This window comes from Pterocles gutturalis, unplaced genomic scaffold (assembly GCF_000699245.1).
Source record: "Pterocles gutturalis isolate BGI_N339 unplaced genomic scaffold, ASM69924v1 scaffold6873, whole genome shotgun sequence".
In the NCBI taxonomy this organism is placed as follows: domain Eukaryota; kingdom Metazoa; phylum Chordata; class Aves; order Pterocliformes; family Pteroclidae; genus Pterocles; species Pterocles gutturalis.
In genome coordinates, this window is record NW_010125531.1 from 39,736 (window position 1) to 62,754 (window position 23,019).

Consider the following 23,019-nt stretch of genomic DNA (forward strand, 5'->3'; position numbering starts at 1 on the left):
AGATGCTTCATAGCAGTACTAAAGCAGAAGCTATTAAGTGCTGAGCAGAGTTTAAAACCACAAAAGACTCTGCAGAGACCTATTTAAAAGCTGTCTGTAGGTAACAATACGTAGACTTATTTGTAGTCTGGCGGTCTTCACAGTATATCATTGTGTTACATTTTTCTGGTTGGAATTCAGTGTCTCGATTTGACCAGTAAAAGGAGAAAGATAAGTCACAGTGCCAGGTTTTGATTTCCAAAAGCTACAGCGCATTTGTGAAACGCACTTGATGGACAGCTGTTGATTGCATCCAAAAGCTTCAGGCGAAGCAATAGAAATGCTTTGTATTGCGATATGTCAGCGGACACAAATCAGCGACTGATGTGCTGTGGGCTGCTATAGGACAACCTTAGCCGTTTCTGCCTTTTATAGAGACGATGCAAACAGGAATATCTAAAATACTAATGGGCTGCGTACAGGATCATTACCTGTTACATATGCTGCTTATGTGCATAGCGATGTATGTGTATATTAGGTTTGCTAATTCCACACCCGTGCTGGGAGCTGAATAGCTGGAACCTGCTTCTCCCTCAAGTTCTGGCTTCCTTGTAGCATTTAAATTAATCACCGCACTACGTAATTTGAATAAGCTTCACTTTGATAATTGGATTCTGTAAGGTAATAAATGTAAACAGAGAGCGCACAGCAAGACCAGAATAGCCCCATTACAACATCACAATGGGAAGCATTTCATTTTAGAGCATAAAAATCCATCTTGCCAGAGGTATGTTGCCTTTCCTCAGGTCTGGGAGCTGGAATGATTCAGAAAGCAATAAGCCCTTTTTGCGTTCATCATTGCTGACAAAACCATCCAGTGTATATTTGTGCGAGTTATTTGTACAGATATTGCAAATAGCCAAGTGGTGGGATGTGGAACAGTTTCAAAGGCAAGCGTACGAGGGCTGTTTACTCAACAAAACAAGATGGCAATTCCCAATTTATTGGGCGGTGATTAAAAAAGCAGTTTTCTACTGGGATTAACAGTGAGAAAAAACTGGTGGCCACTGTGTCAGAGGTCCTGAATGTATGGCTTGATTTTCACCGAGAAGCGGGTATTGCTGTCAGACTGCTGATAAATCAATGCGGTTGGCTGAATTGGTGCTTTTATCCCAGGTGTTCAGCTTTGTGGGGGTTGTGCCTGGCTTGTTCCCAGTCATCTGGAAAAAAAAATAATATTGAAAATAGATTTATTTATTTTGCTAAACCACTCTTGTCTAGATGAAATAAAAGCTTGAAAGCATCTATTTACATTATAGCGGTGTCACGGAGTCTTGAGAGCATGTGCTCTCAAGAAGGAGTTTTAAACAGTTATTGCCCCGATCTAAGGTGATTGGCAGCCATCACTTAATAATACCTATCACTTCAGAAATCTGGTTCTTTGTAAAAACAAATGTCTTTTGCCTCAAGACAGTTTAAGGAGAGCTAGAGAAGCATATTCACACCCTGATTTATTTAAGAGTTCATTCCTCAGGCTTAAATGTAAAAGTGTCCCATCAAAAGCCATCATCGTCAGACCAATACATTGCCAAAATGCTGCTTGAATGCACGATATGAAGTCCATTAAAATTGGTGGGAATAGTCTCATTGAACCATACTCCAGAGTTCATAAACTTTCATTTACTTTTATTTGATAGTTTATCAAAAAGCAGAATTTTGTCCTTTGCTTTCAAAACAAATATTGTAGCTGCAGCTTAATCCTTGCTGATTCCACCTGTCTACACCATGCATTAGGCTAGGTCCTGAAAATACCCATGTGCCTTCTTGTGTAGGGCTCTTTCCGGCAGAATTGAATGTGGAACACTTTCAAGTGCAATAGGGGAAAAAAAAAAAAAAAAAAAAAGGAAGAATACTTACAATGTCTGAGTTGAAGGGTTTCACATTGACATTGCGAGTCGAACTACTGGTAAGGGACCAGACCTTGGTTTTGTGCTTAAAGGCAGCTCTAACCTTTGGGAAGAAAAATGAAACCAGGTAGAAGATTTCTTTTGAAAAAGTTCTGTTTATTTTCACAGGTGCAGCCTGAGCCATTTCCTCACTATTCTTTCTCCACATTAGCGTCATGTACTAAAAACCAACAAACAATCCACCCCTACATTTTTCTTTGTATTCATGGTCCTATTTTAAAGCATAACTTCACTTTTCAAGTACCCGTGCTTTAAACAGAAAGCATTTTATAACCCCACTTATGCCTCATTTCACTGGCAACATCTTCATGTTATCTGTGTTATCCTAGATGTCCAAGGTATGACTGTGTTACTGATCATCTTCTTAAAAATAAAAAATAATAAAAGCAAAAAAACAAATCTACAGGGTCTATAAGCATACATTTGCAGTCCCGGTTTGAAAAATGCCATTATACTGTTTTTCAGCAGCTCGCTAGGACACTTTCATGTTTTCTAACGAAATATACAGCCTCAGGCTGGACCACAAGCTCCCCGATCCGGGCAGGCTCTCCCTGGAGCTAACGCAGCCTGATGGTACCCAGATGCCACGAGGATGTAAGCCAGCTGCCAGCCTTTCGAAAACAGAAATTAGTTAAAGACACTGAATGAAATTCCCTATAGATGTAGGAAGATTTTGCACCAAGGTGAAAATAATCAGCTGCATAAAGAAAAGCTGGTGAGACAGTAATTCTTCAGGCCAGTAGGTGAGATTTATCCAGGATTACTGGCTGGAAGTGATTGACCAGTGTGATGATGTTGTGATAAAGAACCTTGTCAGGAGAAGCATCATCTGCAAAACACAAGACATCCTTCTTCCCTATTCCACACTGGCATGGCCTCAGCTAAAGTAGTGTGTCCAGAGTCCATATGTGTGGTAGCTAAAAGAGGAAATAAGAAGCTCAAACTGCAGTCAGAACGATGAGAACTAGAATTCAGGAGCAGCAGTAGTGAGGCTGGCGAGGCACAGAGCCAGACTGCTGGAGGAGGTGGAGGGGCTTTGATGGCTGAGCTGTCGGGTGACGCTGGCACATCGGACCTGTGCTGGGAGAAAGGCCACTCAGGTCGCTGTCAAACCCATTCTCCTGTGCTTCCTTATAATGTGTGTACACTTCTTGTCCAGATGCACTGGGAGTAAAGCTCTCTTTCTTGCCAACCACTTGGAAATATCTGCAGATTTCACTTTACAGTATCTGAGTTTTACTTCTGTGGTAAGAACAAAACTCTCAAGAAGAATTCTTGCGGTTTAGCTGAAGAAGTATTTTAGATATGCACAGCATACGGTGGAGACAATAAGAGCTGCTCTCCAAAAAAGACAGTTCACATTAGCTATATATGAACTAGTTTTTGAGGATACAAATTCTGAGAAGTTTCTGAATTTAGTTTCATATAAGGCACCTGGAAAAACGGCTGCAATTAAAATATTTGCATTTGATGCAAGACATTTGAAGCTTGAGAGCAGGAAGAAAGCTTGCTGAGCCTGGAGAACAGAATAAATAAATATTTTTCCTCCTTACCTTTAACCTGCCTGCTTTAGTTAATTTCAATAAAGATCAAAAATTTCACAGTCAGTCCTGACTCTCCAAACTGATTGTAGCAAAGATCATATCAATGCTCTAAGACTGATTAGGTTGGAAAATATTAATAAATAATGTTGCCCGCCATGAAAACCTGAACTTGCTGCCAAAAAAAATACCTGGAATACGTACTACATTGTTTGGTTTCCCATTAAGAATTACATGAGCAAATTCCAAAAGTATGTTTTGCTGAGAATAATGTTTATTTTCCTCTCTGGAACTGCAACAAAGCCAGAGCTCCCCAACAGGGATTGCCCGTGTGAGTCCTGCGCTGAGCTTAAGCATCCTCCCTCAGCAGCACAGCCCGTGCCCTGCTCAGCCCCTCAGCCATCAGGAGTGCTTCTTTCCTTAGCCTTCAGCTGCCTTTTTTTTTTTTTTTTAAACCTTTCTTATATTAAATAAAATGGATTTCAAGCATGGGTCAAAATGCTGCAAGTCAAAAAGTCACTAATAGTCACGTATTAATTGAAAGAAAAAAGAAATCAGTGGCATAGCAGCCAGGGATAATGAAGGAAGTCTTTTCTTGTTTTCTGCTCATGTTACTTGTATTTCGTAACACCAAATTTATTAACACCATTTGGTTACATACCTCTGAATTCAGAAGACAGTGAAACAGGAACATAAAAAATCCCTGAAAAGATATAAAAGGGAGAAGTGTGAAGAATGACTGTAAAGAATGAGACACAACGATGTATTTATCAACGTATTGTATAAATCAGGTATCGAGTAGCTGGAGATCTATAAGTATCAGAGTAGACCAAACTGTGCCCCATGTTAAACTGGAGGAACTTGCAGCACTAGGTCACTATGAGGCACGTGTGGACCTTTTCCTGTAAAACAGCACCTCTTAAACTTTGGGGTGCTAAAGCAGAAATCTGGCTGAAAAGAAGCAGGAATTCTGTTCTCATGACAAGACAATTTTTTTTCTGTGCTTGCAAAGATAAAGCAAGAGGGAAATGTTCTTTGGAAAACACCAGTTCAAAATTTTTCACATTTGAAAAGCAAGGTATTAGCATTAAGAAAATTTTCAAAGGAGAATTTTGCTATCTTTGGGCTTTTTGTCCAATGGAAATTGAAAACGTCCCATTCCCTTTCCCACACAAAATAATTTTATTCTCTTTTGGGGAATATTCAGCCAAATTTATGGGTTTTATTTTGGATTAAAATTGGAACTTTCTATGGGGAGAACTCTGCTGCACTCTTTTTGTGACCATCGTGGTATTTGTTCCTAAGACAAAAAAGGATTTACAGAAGTTCGTTTTTTTTCTTCTCTGTTGTAACCATTATTCAGGAAAGAATTAGAACACATCTATAGATCTATGCCTCTACTGAAACGTCTGCTTGAAGCTAAGCAGATGCTTACATTCCTTCTTGGACAGAGCTATTTTTCTGGATTGGTGTATTAAGAAGACGAGGGTCCAGCTGCCAGCGTGCCAGAGCCATGGGCAGCATGCAGAATAGCTCCACTTTTCTCCTCGTGTTGCACCTTTCCCACAAACTTCTGCTCGCTTTCAGTAATGAGGCCTCAAACTGACGCTGAAAAATTGTTCTGGTATTCTTCTACTGAAGAATCTCACCTGAAGAATGAATTTCATTTCTCAAGCTCACTGTCTCATTTGTTTAATTATTGCTACTGGAAACACTAAGGAGTGGGGTAATTCTGTTCACACAGAGACTAAACAGTTGCTGGCACTGGATGGTCAGAACAGACTTAAAAGACAGAGGAAGGAACATAGAAAAAATCCAATAAACACAAGCATATGAAAACATTACTAATGATCCATTTATTGGATCTCAGCAGCAGTTCGGTAGCCATAAACTTTCCCACCCGGTACTTACTTGTAGTGAATTGAAAACAGCAAATATATACTGAAATACTAATGCATGGGCATTGACAGCCAAAACCCCAAAGATCCACGAGCTTCCCAAGATTGGCAAGAGGACAGCGACGGCTTTAGCTGTTAGTCTGAAAGAGAAAATTAGAATAGGAAATGTGATGAGACAGCTAAACAAATTTCAGCCCACACACCAGGGAGTTTATCAATTATGCCCTGGCAGCAAGGCAGTGTGTGTATGACTCTCTTGGCCATAAAATTCTTTTAATGAGCAAGTCTCTTAATTACTCATTCCTCATCTATGAAAATGGGGATGAGAAAACTTAAGTATCACACGGGATAAAAACAGATCAAGTCAGTAACTGTGGGTGCAGGGAAGAGATGGAGGGATGGTCACATAACTACCGCAGTCATATCTTCAGTTTACAGTGAAGTATCATTTTGTCAGTGAGGAATCAAGTATAAGAGTCAAAAACATGTCCTCAAGTTACACAAGGGAAGGTTTAGGCTGGATATTAGGAAAAATTTCTTCACTGAAAGAGTGGTCAGACATTGGAACAGGCTACCTAGGGAGGTGGTTGAGTCACCATCCCTGGAGGTGTTCAAGAAACGTGTAGATGTGGTGCTTAGGGACATGGTTTAGTGAGTTAGGTGGTGTTGGGTTGGACTTGATGATCCTTGAGGTCTTTTCCAACCTTAATGATTCTATGATTCTATGAAATTAAGAAAAGGCAGCATCCCATGGAAAAACTACACCCTCTATATAGTACATCCAAAACACATTTGCTCAGCGCTACAGTTGAGTCAAGGCAACATGGTATTTCTCTTATACAAAGTGACTTGGGATTTTTAATCACCACAAATGGGAAGAAACATGATGTACCTCTGCCAAATGCAAATCCTCCGCACCCCAGTATTATTCTGCTAGCACCCTGCTTTGTTCAGAGTCAATTCAGAGAAACGTGTGCCAAATACCGAAACAGCCTGTTTCTTGGAGGTGCCTACTGATATATGTCCACTCCGCTCAGCTTGGAGGACTTGGCAGACTTTCAGAAAAAATTGATATGAGAGCTGAAAAGCTAATGGCACAGAGAAAATAAGAGGGATTTTTGGCTTTGCCTGAATGAGTTAGTACAGGATGTTTGTTATAGTGGAAGACAAAAATAAATTGCAGTATACCAGATAATTAAATGGTCATGGAAAATTTTCTGCAGCAGCTGAATTCCATGGATCAAATTTTATATAAAGAGTACACAAAGGGAACCACAGAGAAGACAAAAGCATTGCATTTGGAATTGTGAAATCGCAGTTACGTCTCTTCAGTGTATTCATAGCCCTCTACATTAAAGACCAAAGAAGTATGCGCTTCTACAAGGGGCTCATTTCCTTCATCTGCAGCAGAAATTAAGAGCAGACAAACCTCACAGAGCACTCAGAAGTAGTACTGGCAATACCTGTACCCATTTTCTGCTTTGACATAAACATTGCTAAAATCTCTCTGCAGCTGAATCCCACTCAGCCACTTCCAAGAAAGACAGGCACAACTGACAGAGATTACTTATCCCACACAACTGTCGTCTGCTTATGAAGTCCTCAGAGCATCATCTCTGATTCATGCTAATGAGTTGCTGTAAGGAACTGTACTTTTCTGTCTGCGTACACGCTGTAATATTTACTTCAAGAGTATCGTAGTAGTGGCTCTCCAGAGTGTTTCTAGTGTAATCACAGAAAAAACTGGAAGACAACCAGATTGCTCTCTGGAAGTCCTTGTGCAGGATGCTATGGACATCTACAAAGGCTCCAATAAACTCATGGAAGATATTTCTGTTGTGGCTTGTTAAATTGTTCGGATGCAGCTGTTTGAGCAGGAAGTCCCCAATCTTTTGTGTGCTGAAAGGTGGGATTATGTATTTGGAGAAGAATCACTCTTCTTGACCTTATAGTGGGGATACAGGGTTGGATGGACCCCCAGTCCTCGAGATGACAGTCCTTCTGTTCCAACTCTAATCCATCTGGCTTTTTGATTAAGATAATAAACACCTTCACAGTTCGCTTCACATCAGTTTGCCCAGTAAAGGCAGGTGTAAGCCAGAGCAGGGCCAGGTGACCAGTAATGGAGTTAATAAGGCATCACTCACCTCCTCCCGTAAGTGCTACACGTCTAGTCGCAGCACTGGGCAACCCCAAAGCATTCATGGTGTCTGTCCACCCTGCAATCACTCAAAAGTCCCCATGAAACCCACAGGGCAAAACATTCTCACTGTCAAGACACTACCAACTAGACAGCCCCGTGCAATTTTGCCTGTCAAGGCTGAACAGATGCTGAACCTTTGCACACCCAGGCATCACATTTTCGGTGACAGCTATCAAAGGACAAACTCTTCCTCCCGAGCAGCAGAGTACAGCTTTGGTGGTACAAGACAGAGAGCACAAAGAAGGGAGCTGTCCCCAGTTGAAACATCCTGAACCAACAAGGCAGATGGATTTAATCCCTACTTCTCAGAGCACTTAGAAATACTCACTTAACTCCTGTTGTAGCCCACAGGATTTAAGCACATGCTTACAGTTAAATATGTGCTTAAAATATGCCACTGAATTTATCCTATGGTACAATTATAGGGGTAGTGAGAAGCTAAAAGTCAGCCCATGTTCGCGAAAGCTACATTTTTCAGAAATTGGCTGACTTCTATTTCGCTGGAAACCTATGCAAGAGAGAATGTTGTTTTAGGGAGATTAATGTCCTACTTGTGCCTTTTACCCCTCACACAGATTAAAGTACGGGTTCAGGAGAGAAGTGCATAGAGCTGCATGACAAGAGACCACTTGTAACTATAACAAACATAAAACAAATGAGAATTTTGTACAACACAATCCAATGAAGAAATCTTTTAATTAAACTTAGACACAAGACACCTTGTTCATTTCAGTGACCTGAGCACACACTTGGTTATATCCTTAATTAAAAGTGTATGTTGAAGTACTGCATAGTCTTCAGGTTTATAGGGAAATCTGGGACAGGGAAGAATCTGGATTTTTTTTTTTTTCTATATTGATTCGTATCTTTATGTCCTAAGTCACAAATATTTCTGCACAATTCAATTTAACTCTGCAAAAAGTTTGTTGGGCCAAAAAATGAAGGAAGACCTTAATGCTTGAGCTCTCCTATTTAACTGAAAAATGCATTTTAAAAGACACAATTTTAAAACAACTGATACAAGTTTATTTTCATGAATCAAGGGTGTTTGGGGGTTTTTCTCCGTTAAGATTAAAGTTCATCACCTCAACTCTGACATAAGATGTGCTCCACTGGGGAGCTGCCAGCAGACCACCTCTTGCAATAAGCTTTGTGCAGAAAGACCTGCATGATCCTACAGAGCCCGCGTGCCTTCAGGAAAATGCAGCTGTGCAGGACCCGGGGCAGGCTTTGGGGAGGATACATGAACACCAGGAAGATGGATTAGGAACATTCAGATTCCATGATGCTGTAGATGTCCTCTCTAACCTGATACCGCAGATGATTAGTATGCCTAACACGGCTACGCTTGTAAAACTGTCTTCATTACAAACCACCCTTTTCTCTTGTTCTCTTTTGTTCTCACACTCTCAATTTTTATAAAATTTGCAGTTTGGAATATAATTTTCCCCAGCTGGTTTGATGCCAAAAATAAGTATTCATTATTTCTTTCTGAGTCAGAGCATAAAAAGCTTCATCTGTAATTTGTAGCTGGGGGCAGAATAGAGTTAGGTACTCAATTTCAATGTTTTAAAAATCATTCTTACAGTTTGGATTTTCAGGACCCTTTAACATCACAAATACCTTAAACATTTTTTATAAATAATGCATTAATAAAGATTTCTCACTACTAAGCAGAGGCTTCAGCACACATACAGCAGAAATACCTAAAAATTAGAACAAAATTCAGACGTGGGATTTTCATGGAAATTTATTAATGTTTCATGCACTTCCATTTAGAAGGGCAGCCATCTGAGGGTGAGATTCATTTAAGACTATCTAAGGGTCAGCTCTGCATATGTATCACTTAAATCCCATTAAGTCTTTCTCATTTTTTTGCCTAATTATTGCATAGCTTTCTGTGCTTGCATGCTCTGAATTTCATCCTGTGTATGAAGCTATTAGCTCAAGGTGTTTATGAGCTTTACTCACCAGGCAAAGGACTCAGCCCTATTCTTCCTCATCCTCTTTTATTTCTTCCACTTACCCCTCCCCTTCCTATCCTTTTTTTCATTTTGTCTTCAAATTTTAAAAAAGAAAAATACTAAATGTAAAATGCTGCGTCAGAACACCATTAAGGTGGCAAGATTTAAAAATCTTAGAAATACAGAAGTTAATGATCCCCTAGGCACATTAATTCCGACACGCTGCACATACTTTACTTTTTTTATTCCCATTTTTCTTTGCTACATGAATATTTTAGTAGATTAGTTCTAGTACACTAAGATATAGAGCACAATCAAATACATGTTGGTTTTGGAGAAAGAATACTGCATGACTTAAATGGTGCAACCTTAAAATAAGATTCACTGCCATCGCTTGAGCTTTATATTGTCTATGAAATTGGTAACATGAAGAAGAAATACTCTGGGGCAGGTCTTGCTTTGCAGATATTGAGGTCCAGCCCCACCAGAGCCTCACAATTCTAAAATCTTTCTTTGTCCTTGTGCCCTAATGCGTCAGAAAACAGAATGGCCATTGCCTTATAAAGGAGCATCTAAGTTTCTCCTGTGTGCCCCTTCTCGTGTTCTAGCCTTGGAAATTAGAAGCAACCTAACAGCCTGTTCCTCGCACGCACTTTTAAAAGCTCAGATATTGTTACTCTCCTACAGCCTAATGGCATTAATTTTGGTGAGATTTTTGTCTCTCTGCATCTCTATACACTGAATGATCTGCCTTGGAATTAATTAATTAGGAACAAAGCAAAACCAGCACAAAAGATTTATATTCTCCTCTCTATTGTTTCCTTTTGCCAATATATTTTGTTTAAAGTGTGCACCTGTTATTACTTCATAACATAGACAACTTCTGGAAAATAGAAAAAAATCTGGAGTCTGATTAAATTTTTATATCCAGTGTATATGGAGTAACCTCTGGGATATTACCAGCTGGACATAGCCTAGCTATCAGTCCAGGCTGTGGTTAGGGCTGTTTCTCACTCTGCCCCAACACAGGCAATCTCTTCAGCTGGGTTGCAGAGGTTTCTGAAGCCCCGCTCACCATGAACCACTTTGCCATGACGTGATTTCTTTCAGACCTGCATGGCTGCTTATTGCAAAAAGCAAGCAGCAATTAATTGGTGCTGCCCAGCGCCACGTCCTCTGCCATCAGCTCTCTGGAGGCTGCTCTGCAGACACTGCTGGTCTTATAAATTCATCATATGTAGTCCCCCTTGCCTCAGCACCCGTGTAGGAATCCTGTTGGTGGGGTGCAGGGTGGAGTCCTCTGAAAATCCTTAGAAAATTTTTCAGACACACTTCTTGCAAGAACAGCATGAACGTTATTCGTTAACAGTTAATCGAGCTGTCCATTTAACACGCATTCACCCTTTAAATTCCCTGTTGAAAAAAGGTATTTTTCTTCCCTTTTCCTGTGCTTACAGTTTGCTTCTCATTCCTGAGAAGCAAACCTTGCTCACCAGAGATCTTCCACGCCAAATTTCTTCAATTGGTTTTGCCTGATCGTTGTTTTAGCATTCACTCCAGTGCAGGATTTTGGTATTTTCTGTATATCTTGCTCAGTCAGAGATGGACTGCTGGACTGGGTTGTACCAGCTGAGATCCTGACCTGTGCCCTCATCACTCAATAGAGGAAGGGAGGTTTTCTGAGTTGGATAATTATCATAACTGTGTTGAAGTCCCAGTGTGCAAGAAGTACAGGTTTCAGCACCCCTGAGATGTATTTTCATTACCAACATCATATAGAATCATTGCACTGTTACTGGAGTCACTAGGAACATTTTTCCAAGAGCAGGCTTGGGCCTTATAGTTTTATTGCATTTGCAATTGGGTTGGAACAGCTCTACTCAACCGAGATTGCTCTCTTCCCTTTATTTAATCTCTGCCCTCTCTGCTATTGCCCTGAGCACACCGTCAATACCTTACACCGATGCACAATGACTACAGTGACAGCTACAAGTAAGAAATTTCACTGCCTGCAAAAATAAAATATTACTTCTGTGAAGGGGGCCCTTCGTTCACAAATCAATTTTATTGGTTATATATGGAGCACTAATCCTTTTAAGACTTATGACTTCCACTTTGCAGTCATGATGCCTGCTAAAGTAAGAACTAAATTCAGACCCCAGATTATATAATAATTGGAGGAAATGCTGCCTAAAAAAAAGCAAAAATCCTTCACGACAATTTACCAAAATTGTTACCCTGGCAAACAGGCCTTTTATCTGAAATTTGTCTCTTGTTTCTTAAACTTTTCACTAGCCACTGTCAGCAATGTTCTTTGTACTTTGTATAAAAATAAATAAATCCAAACCCCAGTAACTAACATGTCAGACTAATGCTGGGAAAAGTTGAAGCTTCAGTTTCCCGTTGGTTACAAGCAGTGCTCACTAACTTCCAGGCTGGAAGCCGGAGAGCTGCTGGGAAATCACACGCAGCGGTTCTGAATATGAGTGAAAATAGTTTCCACTCGAGTTCAGCAGTGCTTCCAACACACACCTTGCCTGCTCCTGATCTGTACTCAGGCTTTAGTCATGCTGGTGCCTGAGGAAAGGCAGTTCTGACCGTGGCACTCAGGAGTGCTGCTGCTCGCTTCGTTACCTGATTTTCCAAGCAGTAAAACCCACGCTAAGTGACTTAGGTAGAGTTGCCACCAACATCAGACAGACAAATGGAAGAATACTGATAACAACTCATCTTTTCTAGTGAAGCAGGCAGTGAACAGCAATGAAAACATACACAGCAGTCTTTGGGGCTGATCCAAAGCCACTGATATCATTTGGAGTCTGCAGGATCAAGCTTCCTTTCACTCCTCAATAAAAACAACCAAGTCTCAGTACAGTCATGCACTGGGGGTGGTATAAGCAGCTCAGCAGAGCAGTCAAAGAGGGTCAAATCCCTCAGAACTCCTTCTTAGCAACCAATTTACTCCGTACATTGCATGCAAGTGACATCGAGAGTAGATGTTTGGGATTTTTTTCAAAATGAAATTAATCTCTGAACTCTGCTAGACATCTTGATCTGTCAAGCAGAGCTCTCGTCTCAGAAAGGATAGACGTGGAGTTTAATTCTGCTCCTGCCAGCGAGCAGTAGCTCATGAACTCCTGCAAATACACACGCACCGCTTTCTCCTCCTATGCTTTGTCTTGGCTATATAGGCAATAAGGCTGATGGCACAAGGAATGTCTTTTAATTAGCACATACACAGTTCCTAGTCTAATCTCGGGTGATTTCTATGCATGACTATAATAAATTAAAAAAAAAAAATAAATAAAAGACGGGTAACTGCAGATGCCATTTCCCATTTTCCCAAATGTTATTTGCCCTTTCAAAGTGATGTTGTGAAACTGAATAAGAAATATTTACAGACACTTCAGATCATTGTTTTCCAGTGGGTGCCATTGATAATCCAGGGACCGTAGTCTAGCTACGAAAAAAAAAAAAATCTAGACTGCAACAGCAACTAAATTCAGATTGATTTTCATCATGTGAATGGGAAGGGGGGAGGCATTACTCTTTTTCTGTTACACTCAGTGTACAACATCCAGCCCTCTCACCGCAGACCCTCCCAAGAAGGCAGATGCTGCCAGAGCAGTGCCGCTTCTCGTAACTGCTCCCAAAAGCTAAAACTGCCTTTACTAAACACAGCATTTGCCCAGAATATAGGAGGTCGGGTCTCAAAACACCCTTCTGCCTAAGGGATTGCAGTTCCCTTTTTTCAGAAGAGCATTCTGACTCTCTGCTTGATGCTCATTCTTGCTTATTGAACCTGTTCCTCTTAGATTAAATAATTAATATCCACTGGGTCAGAGAGAGGAGTTATGCTCCACAGATTAGTCCTGAGGCACCCGCCTCAGAGAGGGGAGTCCTACCTAATCCTTGCTTCATTAATATTTCTTATTGTATATTAAATATTCAGTTGAGCAGGGACAGAAATCCAAGTCTCCCTTCAAACTCCCATCAAGCCTGACAAAATAATGCCCATGACCAGAAATGGAGGTACCTTAAGAATTTTAATGCTGAGAAGGCAATTCCAGGGGCTAGCAGCATTGACTTTTGACTTCAGCACCTAACCAGGGAATTAGGAATCCATGCCCTGCTAAGGCTTCCCACAGAGCAAGTCCCATGTCACCTCCATCACTTCCTGATCCTAAAATGACAAAAGAAAAAAAATGCTTCCCAAAGACAGCAATAAGTACTTAACTAAAACATGTCCTTCTCCTTGTCTTTAATGCAAGCTATTAAAAGTGTATAAAGAATTAAAATGTAGTGTCCTTGCAAGCTGAATTTTCGGTTGTTACCGTTTTCCCAGGGGAACTGAATTTGCAGTGGGATTTTCCCATTCTCTTTCTAAAAGTCCTTTCTCCAACATTTTTTGAAACTAATTCTCTCACTGCACTGCTGCTGAGACAGCATCCTCTGCTTCCCCATCCCCAAGCCCAAAGTTAGGGCTCATTTTCCACTGAACTTTGCCATTGAGTCATCAAAGAAAATAATAAAAGTTTATTCTGACAGTAGAATCACGTTCCAAAGAATGTTCCACATCCAACTGAGAAGTATTAATAACTGGGGTTGGATGAGGAGATACATACAGTACCTGCCCTGAGAGGCTTTGTACCAGAGGATACCCAGCTGTATGCATATTCGTTCCCGAGACACCCAAAAGCTTCTCTGTTCATAGTGAAGTTGTTTTTAAAAGGTGACTGGGAGCTTTTGCTAGTGAATAGTCTTGTTGCATATTTGTGCTTTAACCATCAAAACATTGTGTGTCTCTGTGCTTCCTTTCACGCTCAGCTTCTATTGAAGCATCATTTGAACCTCAGGAACAGCCCCAGAATAACAATATTTTTCCTCTTTTCCCATAGTAAAAGTTCCCTCTAAAAGAAAATGCAGCATAAATACTTCCAGCTAGACGATCACTGAAGATCTGCTGAGTGCCATCATAGGAGAGCAATGACACACTCCTTTTGCGTACAATCATTTATAATAAATTCACAGTCGATGGTGCATTTCTTTAAAATCCAGATAGACTAAAGAGATGACTGCCTGTTGTAGTCACATATTACACTTTTTGGCAGTCCAAAAAGGGTGGCTGCTGAAACAGTTTCTTGGGAGACTCCAATAATGGGACAAGAAAATATCACCCACTTCAGGGGGTTTTTAACAGTCTCCCAAAAGCAGAATGACTGAGGAGTCATGTGTTGTTTTAAAAAGAAAATAAATTGCAAAGTTCTAATGGGTCAGGTCTATTTTATATAGTGTGCTATTACTGAAGATATTGGTTCGTTTCCAAATGCGGAACAGTCCTCTTTTTTTTTTTTTTTTTTTTCTTTTTTCAGTTTGCATCTTTCAGAGCAGGCACCAAAGAAAAGATCAGCATTTATTTTTCTCACAACCAGACAACAAAACTATATAGGAGGGTTTGATTTCATCCACACACAGTTAGTCATGAGCTAGTCCTGGGTTGAAAAAAGTTATAGTATTATTTCTGTTTCTAGACCAGACCAGACCAAGATATCAAATAATTGATTGCTAATTATGACCATAAAGTTGGTTATAGGAGCAACATATTAACAGGATAATCTAACCTTGGCCGCTCTGGCCATTCTGCATATGTGAAAACAGATGTTCCTTCACACTCCCCCCTTCTTCTAGCAGGGACCTAGCGCCTAGCTCTGCATTGGACTCAGCCCAGGAAAAGGAATTTGTTACGACAGTTTATTCCCAGAAAACTCATTACCTATCTCTTCCAAGGACAAGGCAATGGAAATGTCCCAAAGGGCTAGATTGTGCCTGTGGGTGCCAGATGGACCAGGCTAGATGTCATCTACTTATTTTCTCCAACATTTGCACCTAATTATTTCTTCCACTACAGTCTCCATTGTTTCATCCATTTTCAAAGCTCCCAATGCAGGACTTCTTCCATCTCACATTTCTGTGTAGACTATCCCGAGGTATGCTGTCAGTGTGAGGCATCAATCTACATTAGCCCAACACTTACTATTTTTAATTGGCTAAATCTCTGCAAGTCATCTTGAAACAATATACTGAAAATTACTCTTATTGCACTATTTACAGCCATCTGAATCTTTTTTTATAGTTACTATATCACACAGTGAAAATCTTCGTTTTCCCGGCAGTAAACCAAGACGACAGACCCAGTGCTAATAAAGAGGGATTGTCAAATTACAGAAGCTATGAAAAGGACCTCATAGTGTTCGCTTTTCCTTACATAACAGGGGATTTGACGGATGAATTCACATGACTGGAATACTGATATGAAAGGGCACAGCTTGCTCAGAAAGGACACGCAGGGAAAAAGAAAGGGTATATCAAAAATATAGACTTGCTTAGAGAGCCGGACACTACAGGCAAACAGACCTCTCAAAAATCTCTTTATAAGAATAAAGGCAAGGGACACAGGCACAGTATGGCAGGGTACATCTATTTTGGATTGCCAAACCAGGACACTCATGTGGATGGGGCTGGTTTTTTCCCTAATCATCTCCAGAGCTGTCCGAATCACAGGATTAGGTGTTAACATGGAGCTAGCTTCACTTAATTAATGAAATACAGTTTATAGAACTGTTTTTTTAAGACTTTTAAAACTGCATCCAGTAATGCAATGCCATTACATTTTTACTTATTTTTTTCTTACTCTGGGATGTCAAACCAGTAACACCACCTGTTCAAAATATGAAACAGCCCCTACCTTGTGCTCAGTGCTGGTGATGCCTGAGCTGGAGCATCACGTTGGGATTTGGGTATCAAATTCCAAGAAAAGTGTCATCCTCTGGAAAGACTCTGGAGTCAAGCAACAAAAATGGTTGGTAATCTAGAAAACATGGCCTGTCAAAAATGGGACAGGTTTTGAGTGTGTAAGTTTGCACAGAAAAAAAGAAATTCTTGTTGATGTCCGCTGGAGAAGGACAGGTTCCTATTTGGCCTTTCTTAAACTGTCCTTGTAGAAACGTCAAGCTTTTTAAGAGAAGCCATTAGGAAAAAAGACTTCTGAGCTAGCTACACCCTGGAGAGACTCAAATTTCCGTCTCCAGAGGCTTTTACCAGCAAAAGGGACTGTGTTTTATACACAACTCAAAATGGTCAGGAGCATGTACACAGCCAGTTACCACTGTTCAGCCGACAAGCGGCAACAAACTTCATAGCCTGGGAGTTCTGTGTGCCTGGGAACACCCGAAAAAGCAGCCCCACAGAGACAGGGCTTATTGGAAATCTGTAGGTTTGGCAAGTGTTTCTGACTCTTATCTGGAAGTCAGTGGGGCTTGTAGTTTAATTTAGGATGGCAAAGTAACAGTCACATCAGCCCATACACAGAATTTCTGTGGAATAACATTCACCCCCCTGAGGAGGTGAACTCTGGAAATGATCTCCTGACCCAAACAGTCTTGGTGACCCTTAATTATGCAATGATATCCACAGAAAGATCATTCTCCCATTTCCATGGCAACAGTACCAGCGAACAGCAAAGCTATCAAGGTCAGGCATATAAACTGGGAAAGAAAAGTAATTTTCGGTGTAATGGTTCATACGAGGTTTAACTGCAGCAGTGGCAAATAAATAGCCCTACACTTGCTTGATCGCCTGTCTCAAATGTACATAAGGGGAAAAAAAAAAAAAGAATTGCCGAAGTACAACTACAATCACGCTGCCTTGCTGTCTGGTTTCTAAAAACTGCTAGTGACTGCTGCTTTGGAGGATAGCACAAACTGCAGAAAAGCATTCAGCTATGCAATGCTGTAATGTGAGGAACTTGTTTTTTTAATAAGCTGGCATTAAAGAAGCCAGGCAACACACAGCTTTTATCGTGTTTATCAAAGTTAAAGTCATAGCTGATGTATCACTTGCAGAAAAGCCCAGTCAGAAAAGTCCTAAAAAAAATATTTTCTAATTTGTCAAAATCAAAATGTTTTACTAACTGGTTTGATCCCTGCCTTCTCCCAAGGTCCTGCTTGCAAATGGAAAATATGGAGAAATCTGCGTATTTCCCTACTAACCTCCTTACAGCATCCAGTCACACCAGCCTCTGGTCCCTCCTCTTCTCTCCCTCACCCCTTTGCAATCCCCGGGAGGTCTCCAGGAGCAGGAGGTTTGCAGGCTGCCGGCCAGCTCTCTCTGGGGTGCAGGCTGGCTGCGGAGGCGGATGGCTGCTGGGAGCTGCCACCAGTGCCAGCACTTGGGTCTGAGGCCCTTTTGGCTTTTGGAAACGGTCTCAAGCCCTTTGCTTTAGTAAGATGCTGTGGTATTGGGTATGGTTGTGGGTCCATATACATCACGAAAATGAAAAATGGGCTCCGTGGTCATTTATTTTTTGAATTTCTGAGCTGAGGACTTGCTGATGCTCTCGTTGTGTACAGTGGGCTCAGACAGCAGCTCATGACAAGCTGCTTTATGCAGCTCCAGACATACGTATGTCTATCTTATTGCTGCTTAGGTTTTTGAACAAGTAATCTAAATCTTTACTATCACATGAGAACACCCATGGCTTTGTTGTTCTCTTACTGTATTTAGATATTCCCTAGTTTTTTAATATCTTTATTAAATTAAGCAACTATCTTGGGAGGGATGCTGGGGAAGCTAAACTGGGGATAGTAAACACAGTAAAGAACACAGCTCTTCATGGGGTGACTACATCATCTCCCTTCAAAAACTCACTATTCCTGACATTCTCATGCTTTCAGTTATTATCTGACTTAACTGCCTTTTTGATTATTTCTAATATTGTTCCAAAAAGAAAAGTGCTTTTTATTCACTAAAATATGTGTTTCTTCCTCACTTCTTTTCCAATTGGGCATAAGTTCCAATTCCTATTTCCAAAATGCCTGTAACATATCTATAGTTAATAGCATTTTACTGCTTACTCTAAGGTAGTATCTAAAAGTTTAAAAGAGTTTTTGATTCTAAAATAGGACTTTTTCTTTATTGTAATTACCTGTATTTTTCTTTTATTTAATTTTATTTCAAGACAGCATTGTCGGGAAAACACGTAAATCACCCTTAGCTAAGAGCTGTGTCAGACTGGGCAGTGATTTACAAGGTTGCCTAGAGCTCTGCACAAGGTGCATGTTTAAATAAGCATTTACTTTATAGGATGCCATAACTATAATATGTCTTATTATTCTGCATAAAGCTGACATAGAGTTCTAGGATTATAAATTGGACCAAGAATGTAAATGCAGCAGTTCAAGCAAACTCTTGAAGTTATTACTGTTCACAGTGAATTGTACCATTCTGTGATGAACGACCAGCATTTAATTGTTACTCTGGTACCAGGCATAAAGCTATGACTCATAAACACTGTCCTCCTCATCCTGGTATTTTCAGGGCTTAAAATCAGATATTAAAAGATTGAAACCTAAAAACAATTAGGGAACTTTTTTAAAAAAATAATGTGAACTTCAAAGCTCTTTTTCACTACAGATTTTCAACAGCTAAAACTTTCAGTCATTATAATTCTAAAGTAAAGAAGACATGCTATTCTTTAGACAATGAAGGGGGGGGGGGGACAGATGACCATACCTCAGGGCAAGGTTTCATCATAGGGATTTAATAACCAAGTTTTAATAAACCTCATTCTATCCTGACATTCAGCATGAAAACAACCACGCCTAAGCCTCTCTGATGAAAAGTATTACATCTTTCTGCTCAGAAAATCCAGCACCTCTTAAATATCAAGTTTTCCTAGTATATCTTGTACCCACATGTTGTCTTACTGCCCTTCCTAAAACAAGCAAGAAACAGACACACGGGCATCAGAGCTGCTCATTCCTTTGGAGCCCACAATCAACAGGCCCTCATCACCCCGGAGCAGTAAATCCTGTTTCAGGAGAAATGAGAGACAGAAAATAATTCCCACAAAGGATGATTTTGGCTCAGAAGGAGGCAAAAATTTGTGCAACCACTTCTGAAAGCTGTTCAAAGACAGAAGCTCAGCTCCAGGTGACCAACTCCATTGTTTTGCAACTCCCCTCCCACTACTGTAAGATCAAAGATATTTGATTTTTTTCATCAGTTTAAGCCTATTATTATTTGTCCTTTTTTCTGTGGTTTTGCAGAGTAGCCTCCTCTCTGCAGGTATGTCTTACATACTTTTAAGCTTTTATTACTCCTCCCAAAATGTGCCTGAAATGTGCTGGAACAATCACAACATGGCCTGGAGCCTTTCTCCAGTGCTGTGACTCTGAGCATCTGCAGTAACGCAAGCACTACCGTTACTGTCATTATGGTTCCTGAAAGATTAGCTCTTCCTCATTAATACTCATTGGCAACATTCAAACCCATGTATTTTTAGTCTAAAACTCAGAGCCTAATAAGGAGATACCCAAATTGCATTTGTATTTGTCATATCCAATGAGCCAAAATTTTAATTAGGTTGAAGACATTATCGTTGGCAGTAGCACTTCAGCTCACTAATTGTCATTGCTTAATACTTTCATTTTAATTATTTCCTTTATTGCCAGTCAACTCTCCTCCTTCCAAGAGTTTCCATGAGGTACATCGCTCATGCTGTTTGAAGCCATGTTCAATGAACATGATTCTTTACACACAATTAGAAATTGTCAGGAAAAAAAATTGCTGAAAGCAGAGCAGTGTGGCAGGCCAAATCTTTCTAACTGATGGGTGAAAAGCTTTTTTCTTTCTCAACAGAGCACACAAAAGCCAGGGCTCCAGTACTCTGAAGGTTGCACTGCAGCATCTGCCACCCAGAAAGGCACAGAAAGAATTTTCTAGTGCTACAGGTTTTGAATCCCTGTAGACTTTCAGAAGACTTTGCTTCTCACCCCTCTTGGAAGGGGAAAAAAAAAAATTCTCTAATGGTACCACAAAGGGGTGGAATTTTCTTATGGAGGAAGACTATGACATCTCCTTTGGCAGGAGAGCTCTCACGAGAGCTTCAAGCAACTGCTATGATTGACAAGTACGTTCTGTAAAAATGAACAGCAGCAAATAATCCTTAGACAGAGAAGTCTTTGGACATCAAATGACATGAAACAGGAGTGGAATCACAGGAACAAAATGCAACCAATACACAGGGTCTTGCAGAATAATGCCTGATGTTAAGAGCAGCTACCAGCACTAACTCCAAGCATTGGTACCTGAGACAAAAGGTGACTGGGCTGAAAGGCAGGCGGTATACAAACAAAGGAAAATACTGATGCAGAGTCATGGCATGGAACGGATCACTGATTAAACAGATGAGCAATTCGCCACAGCGCATTCGGTGTGCTGCAGGGATATAATAGATGGCTTTTTAAAGTGCCTTGGAATGGTCAATTACACGGTTAAACCATACAGACGTCTGCAGCATCAAGAGCTGTTGAAGGACAACCCTCTTGTGTTTGTATCTGTCAAAGAGAAAATCTTTCTGTACAGCTTTTTTCTTCTTTTTTTTTTTTTTTCAAATAACCAAAGTACAGAATGGATTTGCATTAAACCTGCATACTCTGTTTTCAGTTTCATGCAAAGTGGTTTGTGCTATATTAAAAAATGCAGAATGGACTAACACAACATCTTACACGACTTGCTTGCCCTGTTGAGTTTTCCCTGAGGCTCTGTTTTGCTCCCATGCACTGTAGCTACTGCCATTCGTTTCAATTTCTGACATTAATTTAACTAAAAAGAAAAAACGTTTTTCCTTCCCTCAATAGAGAACTAAGGGGCTGGTTTATTGCTTTACTGAGTGAAGATCAAGCTTTGAGGGATGAAGGAAATGAGTAAAATGAAAGAAAGAATGGAGTGAAAAGCTAAGAAATATTTCAAATTTTCTCGTAATGTGGATGACTATGATAGCTATCACTTCTGCTTCACCAGGTTCTGAAGTGCACATTTTATAAAAAAGATAGTGATTTTTCCAATTCATTGGACCATTTCGGAGTAAGCAGTAAGAAAGTATTCAATAAGAGCTGGACTTGGCAATTTATACAAGAAGAGTTAATTAAACTGTCTCTTCTGGACAATACAATGCAAAAGTGAAGTATCTGGGAAAGCGCAGCAGTACGGCTGAGCATGGCATCTTTGTTTCTAGACAAAAACTACTATTCCTGCAATGGAGATGTGCTTTGCATTTCCTTCTCTATTACGATTAATACTAGTATTAGTGCAAAACTAAGGTATTTGAAAATTGTATTATACTTTAACCTTGTAATCCAGAAGCCAGTCAAACGACTACCTGTGATAGACTTCATCAGGGAAAAGTTCTCCCCATGGGTAATGAAATACACACATTTCTGAAATGGGAGATATCTTTTCCCACTGTATCAGAGAAGTAACTTCCCAAGTAAACACAGCAATAAGGCTTTAAAGGGGTAGAGTCGCAAGAAAAAAGCTATTTAGGTCCTAGTAAGAGTAAATGAATGCACTGAGTGGGTTTAAAACTTCACATGCAGCAGAAATCAGTAAGAGTTCAGATGGTCTATAACTCAGAAATGTAATCACGTGCGCTTTCAAGCACGTGAGCAATTCTATTAAACTAATCTGCTTTAATTGCATTAAACTCAGAGAGATGACTCATACGCTTAAACTCAAACATATGATTAATTATTTCCTTAAAAGAGGCCCAGTCCTGAAGAATGGATAATGCAAACAAAAGTATGTGTGCATTTAAATGTTTCAAGGTATTTGATGTAGTATTCTATAAACTAAAACATTCAAATTAGTTGAAAAATCTGTTCCCTGGATGCAAAACATCCTCAGAAAGCAGCATTTGAATTATTACACAAAATTATTTTGCTGAGAGTCAATATTTAATCATCTAATAAAAGGTTCAACTATAATCAATCACAACTAAGTGGAAGAGCTTGTATTCTATACAGGTGTTCAATATGCTCAACAATACAAAAAGCATGATCTTAAAAAATTCAAGTAGTAAACAGGAGCCAATAATAATTCTTTGCTCAGCTCTTACAAGTAAAGTGCTCTCGAAGGATTAAAGTTTCAGATGTCAAAGAATTGACTGTTTTCACACACACACACACAATTTCCTACAATGACCAAATACGTACAGTTCAGATGATCACAAGAGTGTATTAATTAGCATCTCTGATCATATACTGATTAATTAATTCTATTTATTTTGCCTTAAATTGTTGGGTATATTGCAGTTTATGTATCTTATAAACTTACCCTTTTACGCTGCTTCTTCAGTTGATCCTATATTTTATTTTGGGGGTGTTATTATTATTTACTTTAAACAAACAAACAAAAAGACACATTCACACATCTCTGAAACTAGAATAAAATGTTCAGTAAGATGCTGTCTGACGTCTCCATTGTGACAAGCAACATCTAAAAACCTACAGAGGTCAATCAGCCCATAATATACTGCACTCTATTCTGGGTGAAGCATGAAGGGGGGAAGATGAATAATTAATTATTTTTATGATAAGAAAGGAATTTTGTTCACAACTTTCTGTTCTG

At 39.9% G+C, this 23,019-nt stretch overlaps 1 protein-coding gene across 1 annotated transcript in view; it reads right to left on the reverse strand.

The window, feature by feature from the left end:
• Positions 1-622: 622 nt before the first annotated feature.
• LOC104465519 (probable G-protein coupled receptor 133) overlaps positions 623-23,019 on the reverse strand; it is a gene marked incomplete at its 5' end in the record, with an annotated part of 67,913 nt that continues 45,516 nt past the window's right edge. The window contains 4 exons of the mRNA XM_010078599.1: positions 623-1,199; positions 1,897-1,989; positions 4,149-4,190; positions 5,399-5,525. Coding sequence (XP_010076901.1) covers positions 1,104-1,199; positions 1,897-1,989; positions 4,149-4,190; positions 5,399-5,525 — 358 coding nt within the window. The remainder of the gene's footprint in view (positions 1,200-1,896; positions 1,990-4,148; positions 4,191-5,398; positions 5,526-23,019) is intronic.